General features: G+C 45.0%; 1 protein-coding gene across 3 annotated transcripts; it reads right to left on the bottom strand.

Moving 5' to 3' along the window:
- Positions 1–606: 606 nt before the first annotated feature.
- Ge-1 (Enhancer of mRNA-decapping protein 4 homolog Ge-1) lies at positions 607–20369 on the bottom strand. 3 transcript variants are annotated; one of them, XM_089740164.1, is made up of 24 exons: positions 20173–20369; positions 19266–19471; positions 18225–18331; positions 17691–17800; positions 17461–17609; positions 16444–16640; positions 15928–16037; positions 14678–14816; positions 13138–13306; positions 11089–11192; positions 10593–10704; positions 10375–10502; positions 9156–9241; positions 8700–8803; positions 8486–8589; positions 8269–8362; positions 8043–8201; positions 7783–7906; positions 7234–7426; positions 6611–6776; positions 5679–5844; positions 5217–5328; positions 4209–4432; positions 607–3989 (listed from the first exon to the last, which is right to left on the bottom strand). In XM_089740164.1, the coding sequence occupies exons 1-24, from the start codon at positions 20220–20222 to the stop codon at positions 3800–3802; spliced, it is 3303 nt and encodes a 1100-aa protein (XP_089596290.1). In that variant the 5' UTR covers positions 20223–20369; the 3' UTR covers positions 607–3799. The 3 variants fall into 3 exon arrangements, with proteins under 3 accessions (XP_089596290.1, XP_089596289.1, XP_089596291.1); XM_089740163.1 differs by having other exon boundaries at positions 11089–11195; positions 20173–20367; XM_089740165.1 differs by having other exon boundaries at positions 10396–10502; positions 11089–11195; positions 20173–20367.
- Between the last annotated feature and the right edge of the window lie 15 nt (positions 20370–20384).

Raw genomic sequence — 20384 nt, 5'->3', positions numbered from 1 at the left:
AAATGACTTAAAATGGCTTCTTTGTTACAATAGCGTGAAATTACAGCGTATTAAAGTATAGATTGGCAGTCTGTGAAATGTAATAAGCGTTGTAATAGACTTGACGATGTTTAAGTTATTCACAAGTGGTTACAGGATGAATGTATGAATGCAGCCCGTTCATTTTATGGCCTACTGTTAGTCTCAACAATCTCGACCTGAATCGGGTATGGTAGAAATGGATAGAACACTATGACCCACTTGATGCGAGTGATCACAGCATATCACGGACGACGTCTTAGACACGTGCGAATGGATTCATCCGACGCACGATTCTAGCTCTAACGCTATCAATAGTCAAAGCACAGATAACCACATTCATCGTAGATTTCGTCGTGTCGCTTAGCTCACTACAACAGGCGATCCCGGAATTCTTATAAAAGCTACTGGATGTGGCGGAACTTATCCACCACTTATTTCCTCTGTCCCGATGTAGTTGTAGTCTTTAAGCTTTGAGCTGTTCTACCGGCCAAAAACTGGCGCCCTAACATTATAATGCAACCTTTTAATGGACCCAGAACTAAACATTTAAGAATAGAACAGAACAGAAAATAAAACAGCAGTGAATTCGTTTAAGTATTTATATTTATTAATTGAAAAAATAACTTTATTGCTGAAATCACAATTACGACCAGGAGATATCAAACTAAGCTTGTTTTAGTTGTTTTCCTACAAACTAAACTAAAACAAGTTCAATAAGTATTGTTCTACAAGTGATAAACAGATCACTAGAAAAACATAACCTTTAGGCGGTTTTATATAAATACTGTAGGCAAAGCACTAAAGAAAAAGCAACCTTATTGTCTAAGTCGAGTAGTTAAGATTTGATACTCGGCTAATGTTCACGAACGGCAAATTTCAAGTAATAACTTAAGACAACTATAGCCAATTGCAACCAATCTATTCTTGGTTGTTCATGTCTTGAAAACCCAGCGAGATGTGAATTAATCCTTTCATTGGTACTCAAAGAATTTCATTTCTATTTAAGTTTAGAAAACATAATATTAAAGAATCTTTTAAATTTTCACAGGCTTTACAAATGAAACTAAAAACTAGAAAGAAAAATTCCAAATTTATAATTTTCTCATTATTAGTAATTTAAAAACATGTGAAAACTATGTACCGAATATCATTTCATAACGTTATTAGTTAAGGTTACGACATAGACGGTCATTTCAAAAATAGTTTTCATGGTATCTTAGTTATTTTGTTATTTTTTTCATATATAAATAAATACGAAAGCAAAGCAGTTTTTTTTAATATGAACCACATATGATTTCTGATGTCTATGAAAATATCCTAACACTAGTTATAAATGAGATACAAAAATATGATATGTGAGTGGCATGTGGGCTTCACTACAATCATTAACAAATCACTTACAATCATAAATAAAAGACAATAGTTTTTTTTTAATGTGGGAGGCATGTGATGTATTCTGAGATGTAATGCTGCTTTCTATATGAAACGACTTAAATTTAAGACTTCAGTAAATAATTATTTTACACTACCAGAGGCAACAAGGGCTATACAATTTTCTTATTACAAAAATATGCGTAGTTTGCTATTTATTTTTTATATATTCTGATAATATAGATTAAATATGTTACTAAACATTAAATATGGAATAGTAGGAATTCGCGAAATTGTACATTTGATTCCATTTTACATTTCTCAGTTTGCTGTTTTTATCATATTACATCAAATGCCACCATCACTTTTTAATCTTTAAAGAGTAGAATCAACTGCTTTTTTCTAATTGAATTTATTTGACCTTTAATATTTAGTCATTCTATAAATTTTAGTTTTATATTATTTTAAAGATAATATAATATGTAGTCACCGTACAGCATCAATGTGTCTTCTTAACTTACATTACAAAACATATCTATCATTCATTTTTCTTTTAACAATCACTATTATTAATGTAATATATATATGAAAAACAGAACATATTTTTGTTTTTAGGTTACAAGTTTAAAGTTATTCTGGCAACACAAGATAAGTTGCTAACGAAACTTCCAGGAACTGATGATTTGGTTATAAAATAAAATAAAATCTTTCTTTATGTCTAAACTTTCGTATTTCGTACATTCAATCAGTTACAAATAGAGAATTGTTCTTCTTACAGTTTGCATTTCAACTTTTACGAACATGTATGTTATACTTTAAAGGTTTTGGGCCTCAATTCACTTTTAAATTAAAAGAAACTTAATTTAAAACACAACAACATTAATTAATCAACAAAAATTATAATTATGACATAATATGTGTATACTCGTATAAACATTACAGTAACATTAACTCAGTTCCGACACTATAGGAGTATATTTTATAATAACTATAATTTTTTTTTTTTTTTTTTCATAATTACCATGAGAACGGGAACTAAGACCGATGACAGAGATTAAAAAAGATTGATGATGAATATAAGGGTACCTTTTCGTGTACCATAAATATTTTATGAGATTTTGACAGAATTCAATAATTATGGTACGATTATCAAGAGGATCAATGTAAACTCCTTGTGTTAGTTAAAATTAAAGTTGCACCAATCAATATCAGAAGCGGTGATAAGCTAATTTTTTTAAACCTGATTACCAATTGAACGTGACAAAGAATATAATATAATACACATTTTATATTTTTTATAAAATATACGAAATTATTTATAGAATCTTCGAAAAGCAAAACAATAATATGAGGAATGTCATTAATATATAAAGGTAATGAACACATGATAAAAATGAAAGAGATGTATATTTCAAAATGGAAGATTACTTTATGGGTAGTTGCCCGGTATGATTTTATTAGTCTCCATCAAAATGTACTAATAAAGTAGAATTAGTAAATTGAAATACTGTTTTAGTCAGTATACAAGGGGGAAATCCGAGAGCGTATCATTTACTCAGTAGGTAGACTGATGGCCAGAATGCTATTGTTCGGAATTTATATTTTCAGAAGCTTATCTTGAAAATTTCAATAATGTGATTCAGATTTTGGTCAATAATGTACTTGTACTCATATATACATTTAGAGTTTGTTTTAAAACAGATGAGAGTTTAATCTCACCACCTCGACATTAAGCTGTAACTAAATGTTATAGTTAGAAAAACTCTTATTCCACCATTCACCACTTGATAAGCAACTGTCTCGATTGCTGAAAATTCTTCAGAACGTATTCTAATTTATACCAGAATTAGGCTCATGAGGATTCCATATTGTATGTCGGCAAACATAGCGTATCAACTAGTAGAACCTTTATTTAATTACTTTCACTTTTAGTTTGGACTGCAATTATAAATTTCACAATTAAAATGTTTGAAGGGAGTTGTGAGATGTGTGTGTGATCAATTTAATTTACTATGTAAGATAAACATTGGATACCAAAGATTAAGATTGATTTAGACATTTACATGAAAATAAAACAGTTTTCTCGAATATTGTTTCTGAATGATTTGGAGTCCACCATAAAATAAGTCCTAAAAATGATGAATAGACCTTTACAGCGCAATAAGAGGAGACCTCAAGAAGGAGTTTTAGCGGGTCCTCGGGAAAATCTTTTATATAAAAATTGTAAATCCAACTAGCACATTACGACTTACGCTAATTTCGGCAAACTTTCCACAAGCTTTAAACACTTAACTATCACAAATGTTCAGCACTCCCCGCACTTGGGTATCCCCACATCACGTGTTCACACACCACTACAACCGTATCACTGAGTCGAGTTGTTGCTGATGGAAGAACAGCATGCGGTTCACACCGTGGCCTTGAGCAGAGCATCAGAGGCCAGCAGCAACATGCGCAGTCTGCGAGCCAGCGGGTGCGAGGGCGAGGCGGTCACGAAGGCCGACACTTGCTGCTGTAGTTCAGCGACGACTCCTGGCAGATGCTCACGGGTCACAGGACTAGACGTATCCAGGTTCATTACTGCTTCTTCTAGATACCTAAACAAGCATAAATTCATTATTAGTTTCATAGTTTGAAATACTCTTAACAATATGGTATGTCTCTTATCATTTTTATTTATGGGTCAGACAGGTGAGCCCACCCTTGTTTCGATTTTGCTTTCTTATCTCATATGTTGATGTTCACACACCATTCAAACATCAGTCATCTATAATTACGTGCATCACTCTAATAAAGTTGGTTTCGGTTTATCTCACCTGTGCTTGAGCTGCGTGTCCTTGGACATATCGGCGGCCAGTTGCTGAACTAATGATAGCAGTACGTGCTGCTTGAGCTGACAGGGGGGCCCGAACACCAGTGAAGGCTCGGCCGACCTGCAGGCTGTGACCACGAGGGACAGGTCCGAGGCGGACAAGGCCAGCTGGAAGGCGCCGTTCACGTCACCCGATGAGATCATGTTTTGCACTTGAGATATTTGCATCTGTGAAAGTAATGTTCGAAATATAAACTTATGAAATTAAAAGATGCTGAGTTTTGTTACGTAAATGGGCGAGCGATTGATTTAAGAATAATACAAAAGTTTATGCTAATTTTTTTGTTTGTTTAGATGAGTGGACGAGCTCATAGCCCACCTGTTTGTTAAGTGGTTACTGGAGCTCATAGACATCTGCAGCGTAACAGTGTGATTGCATAATTATGATTACATTTACTGTGATTTGTAGATAAATATAATATAAATATAAATAAGATCTGCTTGGCTGTGTCCATGATTAATGGTGACTATTTACTATCAAGTAGGCCGTATACTTGTCTGCCTACAAGTAAATTTTTATTTAATTAACATCAGCTTTTGCTGCAGGTCTATAATTTTATAACATTTTTTTTTATTGCTTAGATGGGTAGGATGACTCACCTGGTGTTAAGTGGTTACTGGAGCTCATAGACATCTACAACGTAAATGCGCCACCCACCTTGAGATATAAGTTCTAAGGTCTCAAGTATAGTTACAATGGCTGCCTCACCCTTTAAATCGAAACGCATTACTTCTTCACGGCAGAAATAGGCAGGGTGGTGAAACCTACCCGTGCGGACTCACAAGAGGTCCTACCAACAGCAAGGGCAAAGTATTTGGAAAAAAGGTCATTTAACTGCGGGCTCCTCCTTTTTTTTGCTGACTGTAACAAGAGGCTTCAAAGGCACAAGGTTGGCTCGACCGTAAGTTCCTTTGCCCAAACAGAGCCGGTGAATAAAACAGTATCACGTGCCTGTCGGTCGAGCGGGTTGTGCGCGTGCGGCGTGTGCGGCGAGTGCGCGCGTGACGTCAGCGACGCCGAGCGGGCCTGCTCGCGCCACCACAGCAGTTCCTTCTCCAGCACGCTGGAAAGACGTTTCCACTTTGTACAACAATTGCTTTTATATAGATTCGCGTATCGTTGTTATGAACTTAACTGACTATTGTATCGTTGTCCAAAGGCTAAGCTGTGATACTGGCCTATCCCCGGGAATCAGGTAGAATAATGATCTACCGAAAAAAAAAAATTATTGCCCTTGTAGGCAGACGAGCCATACGGCCCACCTGATGGTGAGTGGTTACCGTCGCCCATGGACTTCAGCAATGCCTGGGGCAGAGCCAAGCCGCTGCCTACCGCTTAATACTCTCCACAAGCCTCTTTTGCAGAAGGACATGTTGCTTTTATATGGGTTCGCGTTGTTGACATTGTCGGCACCTGTGCGCCGCATCTCGGACGGCCTGCGTGGCGTGCTGCAGCAGCAGGCGCGGGTGCTGCGCCAGCGTGTCGGCGTGCCGGTCCAGCGCGGCCCGCAGCGCGGTGCAGGCCGCCGCCCCGCCGCGCTCCGCCGCCGCGCGGGCTGCGGCCTCCGTGTGAGCTGCGACTGGGTGAGGAATTATGACGGGAAGATTATAATCTTAGTTCATGTAGGGACACAGTTTAGTAGCGCATGCAGTTTTGTACATCGCTTGCATTAGTCAGTCGTACATAGCCCACCCGACACGTCAGACGCTTGTAACAATATACAGAGTAAAATTGGAACTAACTCGTTTTATTAATAAAGGGCAGATTACACTTGCATCAGCAACCGTATAGTTAGTTCATTGCACTGACTACCGAAGGGGTGACGATAATTATTGAAAAAGATAGATTTTAAAATAATTCTGATCGCAAAATGATGACTGGATTCAGACAAAAGACAAAAATCTAATTTCAATCCAGTTTGGAATTATAATATAAATGCACTTTATGAAAAAGAATGAAACACCTTAATAACTGATTTTAAATAGTTAAAAATGGAATACAGTTATTACTTTTTTTTAAAGCCAAAGTGCAAGGTATAAAAGATATTCATTTCATAAATTAATTTTTTACATTAAAAAACTAAGAGAATGTACAGTTTGCCTAATGCTTGATGCATGTATGATTATTAAAAAAAAATGTGTCATCTTCTAAAAAATTCGTATTTATTATACACTTGACATTGAGTAAATGGAATGTCAATGCTATATCGATTTAATGCTACAATATCGATTTGCAATCTCCATTTCCAACCCTACTAAAGATCGATCGAAAAAACGATCTTTATCGAGTCGGCATTTTTATATTTTGTTACTGAACACTAACAACATTTTTATCGGATTTCTTACACTCTTTAGTCCCGTTCTGGAAGGCGTTGTTGACTTGTCGGAAGATCTGTGCGTGCGCGCGCTCCATGGCGGGCAGCAGGCTGTCCGTGACCGACGCGCGGAAGGACTCGCGGACCTGCTCCGACACGCAGCGCGCTATGGACGAGCTCAGCCGCTCCGACACCGCCTGCAGACACACCGCCCTCAGCTCTGTACCGCAGGGACCAAGACTCGGACAATTCGCCCAACCAATAAAACCCAGAGGGGTCTTTCAAACGCCGCACACCTGTCGTATATTTACGAAGTGCTCGAGTGGCGTGGGCGTTGTTTCATTTTTAAATGGTGGTAGGACGTCTTGTGAGTTTACATAGATAGGTATCACCACCCTGCCAATTTCTGCCGTGAAGCAGTAATGCGTTTCGGTTTGAAGGGTGGGGCAGCCGTTGTAACTATACTTGAGACCTTAGAACTCATATCTCAAGGTGGGTGGCGGCATTTACGTTGTAGATGTCTATGGGTCTATCTATGGGTCTGGGCCCCAAAAAGGAGATTTATTTGTAATGAGTATACAGTTGTATCGCCAGTCACTTGGCCGTGCTAACAGGTTCGTCGAAGTGTTATTCTTGTATCGACAGGTGACAAACCTTGCTGTTGACTAGTTTGTCGATGTTGTCCCTGAGCAGCTGGTCGGTGGCGGTGAGCTTGGCGGCGAGCTCGTGCTGCAGCGCGGCCACCAGCGGCTCCAGCGCGCGCGCCGCCCCCGCGCCCGCCGCCTGCGCCGCGCCCGCGCCCGCCGCCGCGCCCGCAGCCTCGCCCGCCGCCGACATGCGCTCCCAGCTGCCGCACCAACAATCAGTCCATGTTAGTAATGTGGATTGCTCCCACATATACACTTACACAGCAGATACACGTAATGTGATTACAATAAATATTTTGGAATTATACGTAGAATATACATCAAATCAAATCAAATAAAAAAAATATTTATTCAACATAAATGAAAGTACATACTTGTTGAACGTCAAGAGAACTACCGCCAGTTCACAAGAACTAGCCTCCGTCCTGAGAAGAATTGGCAAGAAACTCAGCGGGCATGTCTTTTTTTTTTTAATATTAGTTTTTTTTTTAATATTAGATTTTTATATCTTTTTAAGAATGATAAAATTTATTTTTTGTAATTTAATTATACACACCCTAGTGTGACAGCGTTATCTAAGGCCTGTGCGTGTGCCTGCAGCGCTTCGTCCAGTGCGGTCCGCGGACACCACGTGGCGCCGCGCAGGGCCCTCAGCTCGCGGCCTTGCTGCTGGAGCAACTCTACAACCAAACATCATGACGTTTTGTTACTTCGAGATCAGGACAAGTTGGGGCCTGACAAGCATTTGAAATTAAACACATCTGTACTTGCAGAAGGTCTAGAAACTCCAAATAGGATCTATGCAATCAAACGCACCTGTGATTTTGTCTAGTTTGTGCTCGAGCAGGTCGAGTCGCGCGTCGCCCGCGGCGCCGAGCGGCTGGCTCTGCGCGCCCGACTTGTCGCTGGACGCCTTGCGTTGGTTCGCTTCCGTTATCTGCGCTATGGATATCTGCGGCCACGAGGTGTCGCCGTCTGTAACGGAACAACTGGTGACGTCGGCGTCTCCCACACTACACTGCACGGGGGCGCGGAGACGTACTGGAGTGCGGGAGCGCGAGCGGCGGCGGCGGCGGCTTGTCCGGGAAGGGCTCCGGCTGGCGGGCGGCGGCGGGCGGCGCCGGCGACTCCTCCTCCTGGGACAAACGTTCGCGGCTGGTTATTTGTGAAAATGGGTGCCACAGGAACACAGCTCATCACGTCAAATCTGCGACGTTCACAAGCCATGCCTATACAAGAGAACAGAAGCCGACACTAACCAGGTTGTCAGCGAAGAAGGCGTCGTCATTGTGCGCCATGATCTCCTGCACCTCCCGGCTGGGACTGGACCCCCCCGAGGTGGGCTTGCCCGCGCCCTCGGCTCCTGCGTCACAGTCACACAACATCAGCACAAGTACAAAGCGAGCCGGGTCCGGGCGGCACCAGCAGGAGCCTCTCCCGAACCCTCCCGGCGTTCTGAGTGAGCGGACGTACCCTTGGCGCGGTCGGCGTCCCCTCCGACGGAGCCGCGCGGCTTGGCGCTGACGTCAGGCGTGGCCGACAGCGGCGGATCCTCTTCCTCCCTCTTGCCCGGCGAGCTGAGGAACGTTAACTCCCTTATTGCCTCATCAGGTCGACGGATCTCCGTAGTAGCCCCACCGTGCCTCTGCCGAGCACTGAGGACTCTTTTTAGGCCATCTGGTTTTGAAATTAACTCCCCTCCGCGGCATTTCTTGAGCGCATGTCCTTCAACAAACGAAGTTTGCGAAGTCCTTGGCGGCAAGAAACGACTTGGCTCTGCCACTGGCATTGCTGATGTCCATTAGCGACGGTAATCACTCATTATCAGACGGGCCACATGCTCGCCTGCCTGCAAGGGCAATACAAAAGAGCAAGAGATTCTTTGTCCCTTCCAAAACACGGCAGGGCCGGGCGGTGCCGTGCGGTTACCTGAACGCGTCGGGCGTCATGAGGTTGAGCTGCGGAGGGATTGGCGGAGACTCCGCCCTCTGACCGATGAGACTCCCGGGCTGCGTCTACAACAACAAATATTGGGGACAAGCAAATAAGTATATTATTGTGAATACTGACATTATATCCTAAGAAATACATACAAATATGTATGTCTATTTTTTTATTACTAGGTGGGTAGGTCTCGCGTCTGTAAGTGAGCGGCGGTATGCACTTAACATCATGACATTAGCTCGTTCAATTCTATCTGCAATAATAAAAGCGTCCGTCGTTATCGGCCGCGCCCCCTCCGCCCGGACCGCGCACTCACTCCGCGGCAGAAGTGGAGGGCGGCGCGCCCCACCACCGGTGTGAGACGGCAACTTACAAATCACGAGTACCGAGTGCATCGCTGAGCGCAGTAGCGATGATTGACCTAACAGTGTGAATGATTGGGCTGATGGTGACGGTGACACATATCTATTTTCAAATATTTTTAGATCTCTCTCTTCTCTTTTAAATTCGCACTAGAGTTAGACGTGTCAACAAAACCTCGTAGATGGGTGTGCGAGTAGTGACGCAGACTCGTGACTCGTTGGGTAACTTCAATGCGGAGTTAATAAATAATCTCTTAAGAGTATTCGATAATTTACAGTAAAAAAATTTTTATTTATTTTTTTATTGCTAGATGGGTGGACGAGCTCACAGCCCACCTGGTGTTAAGTGGTTACTGGAGCCCATAGACATTTACGACGTAAATGCGCCACCCACCTTGAGATATAAGTTTTAAGGTCTCAAGTATAGTTACAACGGCTGCCCCACCCTTCAAACCGAAACGCATTACTGCTTCACGGCAAAAATAGGCGGGGTGGTGGTACCCACCCGCGCGGACTCACAAGAGGTCCTACCACCAAAAAAATTGATCTCATCAAGTTGTTTTAGTTGCGGTGTGGGAGCGCACGCGGCGCTGCCGTCTTATTGTGAATTGTCTATGATTTATGAACACTGTCATGTCAACAAAAAACTACATATTAAAAATAATTACTGAGCCACAGATAAATATACATAGTGCAATAACTGTATACAAGTAATCTACGTGTGCAAAGACACGGTTTAGGTAGAAACTAGACAAGCTCGTCCCTATGTGAACCGCCACCAGATAGTAAAAGGAAAGAAAAGAATTATAATAATAATATAAAAAGCAAAGTGCGATAATTACATCTGTCTGTTCGTTGTGTACCTGTGACCTCATGAGCAGGTTCTTGAGTTGCTGGCTCTGCTGCTGCAGGATGCTGGAGGGCACGGCCGCCGGCCCGGCCTCGCCGCCCTGCTCCTCGGGCGCGCCGCCTGCGGACGCAACCTGCTCTTCAATATCATTGCTCGAAGACGTCGACAGCTGCATCCCCAACTCCTGTCTCTGGGCGTGCGGTGGAGTACCTGCGGGCAGTGCGAAGGCCAGCCGCCCTTCCTGCAGGCCCTTGGGCTGCACCACGTAGAGGCGCAAGGCGGCCCGCCCGACGCACCCGCACTCCGAGCCCGAGTCCGCCACCTGCGGGCGCGCGGACACAAACAAATATATTTTTAAGAGTTCTAGTTTCTAGTACTTAGTTTATGCGTGATACTTTTCAGGGCACATTTAAAAAAATATCTTACAATTCTTGATATTAAGCGATCACCGTGACCCATGGACGTTAGGGGCTCTGCCGGCCCGCTGCCTGACACTCTTTGAGGACGACTCCGAAGTCCTCACGGCGTCCAGGTCAAATTACGACGGCTACCACAAGTTATGTAAGGGTATGCCATATAGCAGTCGCAAGTGTAATGATAAAACTATGTATATGCAGAATGTTTCAACTAAATTGTGACATTTGCAATGAGAACGGTTCCGTCATAGTTCTATGTTAGTATCGTATAGTTGGAGGCGGGTGCTCACCTCCGGCTGGAGGTCGAAGTCGTCAGGCGAGGGCCCGGCGGGGTCGGCGGACTCGCTGCGGTGGAACGGGTCGGAGCAGCTGGACTCGCACTTCGCGGTCTGTTCTTCTGCCGGCAACAAAGTTCGAAACGTTATTTTTTTATTACAATAGTTTATATACGACATTATAATGGAAATGCGGACGATTTATTGGGACGAGTACGGACGAGACTGGACAAAGTGAACGTGTGCGTGTGAGTGTGTCACGTACCCGCGTCGGCGCTGCGGGGGGCGGGCGCGGGGAGGGGAGCGGGAAGTACGTGTGAGTGCGTCACGTACCCGCGTCGGCGCTGCGGGGGGCGGGCGCGGGGAGGGGAGCGGGAAGTGCGTGTGAGTGCGTCACGTACCCGCGTCGGCGCTGCGGGGGGCGGGCGCGGGGAGGGGAGCGGGAAGTGCGTGTGAGTGCGTCACGTACCCGCGTCGGCGCTGCGGGGGGCGGGCGCGGGGAGGGGAGCGGGAAGTGCGTGTGAGTGCGTCACGTACCCGCGTCGGCGCTGCGGGGGGCGGGCGCGGGGAGGGGAGCGGGAAGTGCGTGTGAGTGCGTCACGTACCCGCGTCGGCGCTGCGGGGGCGGGCGCGGGGAGGGGAGCGGGAAGTGCGTGTGAGTGCGTCACGTACCCGCGTCGGCGCTGCGGGGGGCGGGCGCGGGGAGGGGAGCGGGAAGTGCGTGTGAGTGCGTCACGTACCCGCGTCGGCGCTGCGGGGGGCGGGCGCGGGGAGGGGAGCGGGAAGTGCGTGTGAGTGCGTCACGTACCCGCGTCGGCGCTGCGGGGGGCGGGCGCGGGGAGGGGAGCGGGAAGTGCGTGTGAGTGCGTCACGTACCCGCGTCGGCGCTGCGGGGGGCGGGCGCGGGGAGGGGAGCGGGAAGTGCGTGTGAGTGCGTCACGTACCCGCGTCGGCGCTGCGGGGGGCGGGCGCGGGGAGGGGAGCGGGAAGTGCGTGTGAGTGCGTCACGTACCCGCGTCGGCGCTGCGGGGGGCGGGCGCGGGGAGGGGAGCGGGAAGTGCGTGTGAGTGCGTCACGTACCCGCGTCGGCGCTGCGGGGGGCGGGCACGGGGAGGGGAGCGGGTAGTGCGTGTGAGTGCGTCACGTACCCGCGTCGGCGCTGCGGGGGGCGGGAAGTGCGTGTGAGTACGTCACGTACCCGCGTCGGAGCTGCGGGGGGCGGGCGCGGGGAGGGGAGCGGGAAGTGCGTGTGAGTGCGTCACGTACCCGCGTCGGCGCTGCGGGGGGCGGGCGCGGGGAGGGGAGCGGGAAGTGCGTGTGAGTGCGTCACGTACCCGCGTCGGCGCTGCGGGAGGCGGGCGCGGGGAGGGGAGCGGGAAGTGCGTGTGAGTGCGTCACGTACCCGCGTCGGCGCTGCGGGGGGCGGGCGCGGGGAGGGGAGCGGGAAGTGCGTGTGAGTGCGTCACGTACCCGCGTCGGCGCTGCGGGGGGCGGGCGCGGGGAGGGGAGCAGGAAGTGCGTGTGAGTGCGTCACGTACCCGCGTCGGCGCTGCGGGGGGCGGGCGCGGGGAGGGGAGCGGGAAGTGCGTGTGAGTGCGTCACGTACCCGCGTCGGCGCTGCGGGGGGCGGGCGCGGGGAGGGGAGCGGGAAGTGCGTGTGAGTGCGTCACGTACCCGCGTCGGCGCTGCGGGGGGCGGGCGCGGGGAGGGGAGCGGGAAGTGCGTGTGAGTGCGTCACGTACCCGCGTCGGCGCTGCGGGGGGCGGGCACGGGGAGGGGAGCGGGTAGTGCGTGTGAGTGCGTCACGTACCCGCGCCGGCGCTGCGGGGGGCGGGAAGTGCGTGTGAGTACGTCACGTACCCGCGTCGGAGCTGCGGGGGGCGGGCGCGGGGAGGGGAGCGGGAAGTGCGTGTGAGTGCGTCACGTACCCGCGTCGGCGCTGCGGGGGGCGGGCGCGGGGAGGGGAGCGGGAAGTGCGTGTGAGTGCGTCACGTACCCGCGTCGGCGCTGCGGGGGGCGGGCACGGGGAGGGGAGCGGGTAGTGCGTGTGAGTGCGTCACGTACCCGCGTCGGCGATGCAGAAGCTGAGCACGGGGAAGGGCAGCAGGAAGTGCGCGAGCGCGGTGCAGTGTGCGTGCGTGTCGGCCGCGTCGCGCGCCACGCCCAGCACGTACAGCGCGCGGCCGCTCGCCGCCGACACCATCAGGAACCGCGCGCTCCTGTCCAGCATCACCTGCACGCCACAATCAACCCTGTGTCTCATGTCTACCTTCACTTCATGGGGTTGCCCCATTGGTCCAATGTTTTTCCATATTATAGTTTAATTTGATAAGGCTGGTGGCAAATCGAATCGACTCTGTTCGGGAACGATTGGCTGGGATTGGAAACTTAAGATATTTGTCCTCCACTGATTCCCACTGCTGTAACTACTGCGCAGCTCGGATATACAACCGCGACCAGGCTTGTCGAGGGAATCTTTGATCCTATAATGTATTTAGTCAAAAGACAATAATGAGGTGCAGGGGGTGCGGGTAAATTTATCCTTTCTTCCGCCGTGATAGTCATAATGGCCAGAAATTTAACCCATTTGGCAATTTTTTGGTGAACAAACATTCTATTGTCCAGTAAACGGACCTTTTCCCTGTCCTTAAGGCATGTCATGTCTGTGTGTAGACCTAAAGTTGCACCACCATCATGTCGTGGGGTTGTCGTAAAAGGGCAATATGAAATTTGTCGAAGAATGGGGAATACTGATCTCTAGCGAATTATACCAGAACACTCCAGTCGCCATCCAGGATTTTCTAGTGCTGTTGTTAAGGTTACATGGTACATAAGGTTACACACTGGCGGCAGGCGGGAGACTGTCATTTTTTTCTAAATTTATATTTGCATTTAAAGTTGTTGTGCCCTTTACAAGAGCTCAAACTCATCAACCTAAATGTAATCTAATTTGTGGTCTTGTTTATTAGTAATCGCGCGGCTTTTTTTAAAGGGATTTTATGACCTGGTAACTAAGACCTTTAAGTCATTTCTTATTTTAGTTGATATTTTTATGAAAAATGATAATATGAAGATGATTAATTTGAGACATTAAAACGGGAACGAAATAAAATGAAATGAGATGAGATGAGATAATATGGTATAAAATATAATCTCAGTAAAATGGTGATCATTTACCGAGACTTTTTCAGTGGACTTTTTGGAGGATCCCGAGAAGTTACGTCCAGCGATTTTGTTTCATTTTCCTACAGTTGTGCACTTCCACAGATATTAAACAGTTAATAAACCACCGTTATTACGCATTTAAATCTGACGAAACACTAAATAGACAAAATAAATTTTCACTCCTCGCGTTCCCGCCAAAAAACCTCGCGCGACTTTTATCACAATCTTTGTACAGATGTTTTTGTAGTGTTTTTGTTATAGCTACATTGTACGTACGCCAGACGGCATGCAAACATTTTTAAATGTCAGTTTTTCATGCACTTAACATTATTAGTCACAGCTGAAGTTGGAGATCACTAGTAGTAACCTAATTACACTTTCACGTAATTCCAACTAATTAATTCCCTAGTCGCCAACGCGCGTCACATTCGGAACGTACCTTCAAACCGAGACTGCTCTCGTTGGGCACTTCAGGAGCGAACGAGATGGTCTGCAGGCAGTTCCAGGACTTGCACGACCATATCTTGATGCAGGTGTTGTTGTCCGCGCCGGTCACGGCGAACTTCCAGAACTGAACGCTGTGATGAGAGGAAACGTTTACTGGTGGGTGAGCATGCTGTGAGCTCGCAAGTTTTATCCTAGGTTGCTTGTCACTTTTTATTTTATTTTTATTGCTTAGATGGATGGACGAGCTCACAGCCCACTTGGTGTTAAGTGGTTACTGGTCCCATAGACATCTACAATGTAAATGCGCCACTCACCTTGGGATACAAGTTCTAAGATCTATAGTTACAATGGCTGCCCTACCCTTCAGACCGAAACGCATTACTGCTTCACTGCTTCTGTCGGGAAGCAATCACGATTCCACTACAATTGAGATTTTGATAACGTTACCCGATTTGCTTGAGGCTGAGGGTCTAATCGAATCTACGGGCTACGAGGATGCGGCTATCCACCGTGAGCCCCGAAGTCGAAGTCGGCTCATGTCTTCGCGAAAGAAGTAGATAGGAAGGCGATACATTCGTGGACTTACCATCAGCACACCACGAGCATGGCACATCACGCTATTTTTATAACCAAGTGATCATCTAACAAGTTTTTCTTTGAAAAATTGATGCCGACTTGATGTTTTTTTTTTCCTATCTATTCTAGTAGCCTCGAGGGATTATTCTAGATTCGCTGAGCCAGTAGGTGAGCTCACGGGGCTCAAACCTGACAACGTTACTAACACGAACCCTAGCTAGAGCCGTGTTTCGCAAAATCTACCACCGGATTGGAAATGCGACCCACTGAGAAGATCCGGCGAGAAACTCAGTGGGCTGTATCTGAGGGTTAATTTACTCGGCGAGCCTTTCGTCGCAAGCGACGGGTTCGACGAGAACGATGACCGGGGCTTGAGGTACCTAAAAGCACCGTTAGTGGATCGGGAGGATCCGAAATGACGTGTATTGAGCGACGTCGACTGTTTTCCATTCGGTCCGCAGGATCGGGAATGAAACCTGAGGATCTTGTTGGATCTAGAGCTTAGTGGGGTCGCGTCGCTCGATACCAGGACAAACTAGTGGCAAATGATCATTCAGTTGTAGTTGTCTATAACTTCTAATAATTGAATTTTTTGTGAAGATGTATAGCAGAGGGCAGTTCGAATGGTAATGCCAATTAAATACCAAATTAAAAAGTCGTTCGTACTCAGAGTTGTAGTTGTTGTGGTTGTCGAGGAAGAAGAGACAGCTGAGGGGCTTCCCGTCGTGCGGCTGCCACTTGTGCAGGCAGCGGGGGCTCCGGTTCTGCATGCACACCTGCGGCAGGACCACGGACGGTCACATCGGTCGCGGGTACCGACAGACAAGTCCAGTCGGAGACGAAGCTTTATTAAAGATATTTAGGCAATCCTAGCTTCGGGTAGCTGGATGTGGCATCTTCAATTAATTTAATTCCAGACTACATAAAAATGAATTTTCAAAAAAAAAAAAAATTTAGAGTTCTTTTGCTGTCCCAAGACTAATGTAATATAATACTATATGTCCAATACGTGTGGAGTCTGGGCTTAAAGGGTTAATTCATACAAGAAACGTTTTTTGAATAGGAGAGAATAGGAGAGAATATCAAGAAGTATGCTGGGAACGACCAGCTCTTCTTGGTGTCGTGGTGTTTGTGCGGCAGCTCGTGTACATTAGCCGGCGCGGTGTGACGTGGAGTGGATACCTGAAAGAACATGACGTATCCGTCGGCGGCGGCGGTGGCGAGCGCGGTGCCGTCGGGCGAGAAGGCGGCGTCCACCAGGTCGGCGGCGTGCCCGCCCGCGGACAGCGTGCCCGCGCCGCCCGCCAGCGCACCCGCGCCCCCCACCCCCTCCGTGCCCGCCACGGCCCTCGCGATCACGCGCATGTTCCAGATGCGGGCTGGGGGCAATATCAAACGTCTATTGAAAGCGTTCTGGATTTGCCTTATATTGAGGTTTCACTCAAGAAATAAATGTGCTAAAAAAAAAGGTAAATCCTGTTTGACATTTCACTCTCTAACTGCTAACTTAAGCAAAGTATTCCTGGTCATAGATCATAAGTTGATTACGGCTTTTGCAATGTTGCATCTCATTCTATTAGTGGCACCACATGGATATTTATTAAGGGAAAGTTTTTAGACAATTTAATGAGGTTTGTCCATCTTAAAGAGTGTTCTGTCACGAAAATATTGATCCTCCAGTTACCATTAATCATTTTAATAAGCATTCATTGCAGATGATATATTAGAGATCTTAAGGATCTGTACAATAAATGAGATGAGTCCCTGTTTGAAGCGAAGTCAATATTAGAATGTTGAAATGTGAGCAGTCCATTTTATCCTCAATAAGTACCTCCAGCACAACTTGTTTTTTTACCACTGCTCACCTGGTGTTAGTGGTCACGAAAGTCCATAGATATAGCATGAATGGCGCCACCCACCTTTAGACTTGAGGTGCGTCTCAATTGTAGTTACCCAAATTAAAAAATTTTGCACGTTAGATGTGATTACACAATATTATTCCTTCATTGTGGAAGTCTTTCGGAACACGAGTTAAGTATGTATTTAATACATTAGAAAAATTGGTATCTGCTTGCAAGATTAGGAGTCTGGCATAGTAGCATCAATAAATGTAAGTACTTATTCATTAGATCTGGATGACTTCAAATACATCTGATGACATCTCCATGAAACTATATTTCAATATCTGAAATATTTTACCAGTATTAGCATGGGTCGTCAGCAGAAGTCTATCCACATCTTCATCAGGGTCATCGTCTTCTTCATCGGGTATATAAGGGCACCACACAACTCTGTGGAATGAACCCACGATACCTGTATCTTCACGAATCTCAGCTATTAGTGTACATCTGAAATCAATATTAAAAATTGTAGAGCATAATGATGATTATGACTAAGACCAATTTTTCAGATTTTTTATTTTTATCTACCTCAGTCCACTGTCAGTTGCTTCAATCTCATGAACATAAAAGTTGCCCTGTTCATCGATGCAAGCCAATACAATCTCGTTTTGAATATGGGCAAATGATAAGTCTTGGACCTGCAATCATTATACATTGGAAATGTACATCTTCATACTGTCATACTGTATATAAAGTCAAGGTGTACTTTGAAAAATCAAATACTTGTTGGTTATTTTTAAATTAAAAAGTCCATTCCAAAAAAGAGAGCAATTTAATAGCCTGCATTATCTTTCAAATTTATGTAGTAATCGTTTCGTTTAGAATAAGTTGCTTTCTTTTCTTTTCTGGTTGTTCCCTCAATGCTGAGGATTATGACTGTATGTCAATTTTCTCCACTCGGTTCGGTTCTGCGCCATATGTACCACTCCCTGTATCTGGCCTCCAGTCACCTCCTTGAGTTGGTCCACCCATCTAGCTGGCGCTCTTCCTCTAGCGCGCTTCCCCTCCATTTGCTAAGCTGCCTCAAATTCAATTCTAGAATAAGATAATTAGAAAAAGTACCTCCCCCTTCATTCCCTTGATGAGAGCACGACGATCAGTTCCTGGTTCAAGGTTGTACACAACTCTAACCATACCACTGCAAGTACCTGGGTTAGCTGTATTAGGAGCTGTAAATAAAATTTAAAACCAAACATTAGTTGGCTTTTAAAAACAAAATCTGGACAAAATCCTGAATGTTCTGTGTGGTCTGCCAGTAGCCATCATACAACACAAGATATTTTGCAGATGCCTGTACCTCGCTTACGACATATTCAAGACAAGCTTGCATATATACAAATTCCAAACAACAACATTCGGATCGTTTGTCTACTTTGCAATATCACCCACTGGGTGAAAGATCTTCCTTTCGTCATAAACCTACATGTGCAATCTACAGTTTTACAAATACTACACGATCCTCTAAAGAATAAAAAGAGGTCAACAATAATTGAGAAACAGCAAAACTGTGTTGAAAGAAATTTAAATTAAATGAAATTATAATTTGGTAATTAAAAATTATTTCTTAATAAAAACAAAAAAATAGTACAATTATAACAGATTGGTAAATTCTTCATTCATGTAACATTAATGTTTGATAATCATTATAGCTTTAGCCATTTCTAAGCTAAACAAACAGACAGATTGATAATCAAAAAAGTGGTATTATAGGGGAGCTTTTCAAACTAGACACGCGACTTATTCATTATATATTTGTGGCAGAAATAGGCAGGATATTGGTTATCTTTGTAGGTTCTCCACAAGCTGTATCAGTAAATGTCAGTTGGTGATCATAGCATGCTAGTATGATACTCAGAGAGTGCTACCACCCAATCTTACTTATTTTCCTTAGTCCTTCTTTATGATATATCAAAAGAGACACTGCACAATCAAGGTACTCATTAAATTTAAGTACATTAATTACATAATATGTAAACATTAATGTTATGTCAGAATATGCCCCAGGTAAACAGGAATACAGAATACATTATGTCACAGACTATTAATATCTGGTAATCTTAAAACTAAGCTTTACTGGAGAACAAACATGATCAAAGCAATTACCTTTAATAGAGTATGCCAGGTACTTTCCACTGATGTGAATGGCTAGAAGCTGCCCAGGATAAAACTTGGGCTCCCAGTTATAATCTACAAGATTCTTCAACTTCACTTTTGAGCTACCATGATCATGGTTACCGGTGTTGATAGTCACGACCACATCCGAAGAGTAAACTTCTATACAGCTCATACCATCTCCTTCAGCAAATGCTCTAGAAGATTTAAAGTTATAGATTCTATAACTTTGATTTGCCAATATTCATTTAAAACATTTTTATTCTTAGATTTTAGTTTTATTTTGTCAACATAGGTGTGCCGCTACACAATCAACAAGGTAAGCCTGAAGAAGCCAGGACACTGTAGTATCACCAGAAATAGGTCTTAATTATTTATATTATTATATATAATACATATTTAATATTAACTGAATACTAGTTGAAGATAATAATTACAAAACTTTCAAATATTTTATTGACTATGAAGTGATGAATTTTGTATTGTTTTCATTGTTTGATGTTCGTAACTAGCATTAAATTAATAAACCTATAGTTAGCAAAATTAAGGTACGGGCTGTAGATTCAGCGACGATAGCATCGCGGCACCGTAGCGTCCAATAGAAACAGATGAGGAAGCAGTTGCAGTCAGTTGCACTTTTAAACCGAACTCAGTAAATGTGAGTTTCATCAACCAATAATATCAGATGCTCTCCAGCTATGTTAAGAGAATGACTGAGACGACTTTTACACTTCCAGAATATTTTAGAACATGACGCGATCCCGCTATAGGTTATAATTACGTGAATTGTGTGTGTAATCGACATTTATACTTATAAAGATAATGAAATACAAGAACATCGTTGTTTTAATACTGCAGGCATTAAATTATAAGAGCATTACAACTTTAGATCACTCACATCGTCTGAGTTGTATCTGAAAGCTTAGGTAACATGGTTGGTGGTTGCATTTTACGTCTATTTTTCAGTTTTCCACATGAATTCCTTAGTAGAAAATGAATTAATACTGTAATCGCAAAAATTATGCAGATTTGAAGAAAGCAAACCGCAAATCGCGGAACCTGTGCATTGACAAATTGCAAAAATTGTTGAATTGACAATTGTTTTCAGTG

The sequence above is a fragment of the Bombyx mandarina genome, chromosome 04 (genome assembly GCF_030267445.1).
Source record: "Bombyx mandarina strain Sakado chromosome 04, ASM3026744v2".
NCBI lineage: Eukaryota > Metazoa > Arthropoda > Insecta > Lepidoptera > Bombycidae > Bombyx > Bombyx mandarina.
Note: the sequence above shows the minus strand (reverse complement) of the source record. Positions and strands in the feature narration are given on the sequence as shown.

Bases quoted from the DNA above. Each gene is read 5' to 3' on its own strand.
- Ge-1 (XM_089740163.1), bottom strand. From the start codon at position 20,222: ATGCAACCACCAACCATGTTACCTAAGCTTTCAGATACAACTCAGACG. The intron at 10,503-10,592 runs GTACTCCACCGC...TTGCGTCCGCAG, and splicing joins GGCCTTCGCACTGCCCGCAG to GCGGCGCGCCCGAGGAGCAG. The intron at 8,590-8,699 runs GTACGTCCGCTC...ACTGTGACGCAG, and splicing joins GGACGCCGACCGCGCCAAGG to GAGCCGAGGGCGCGGGCAAG.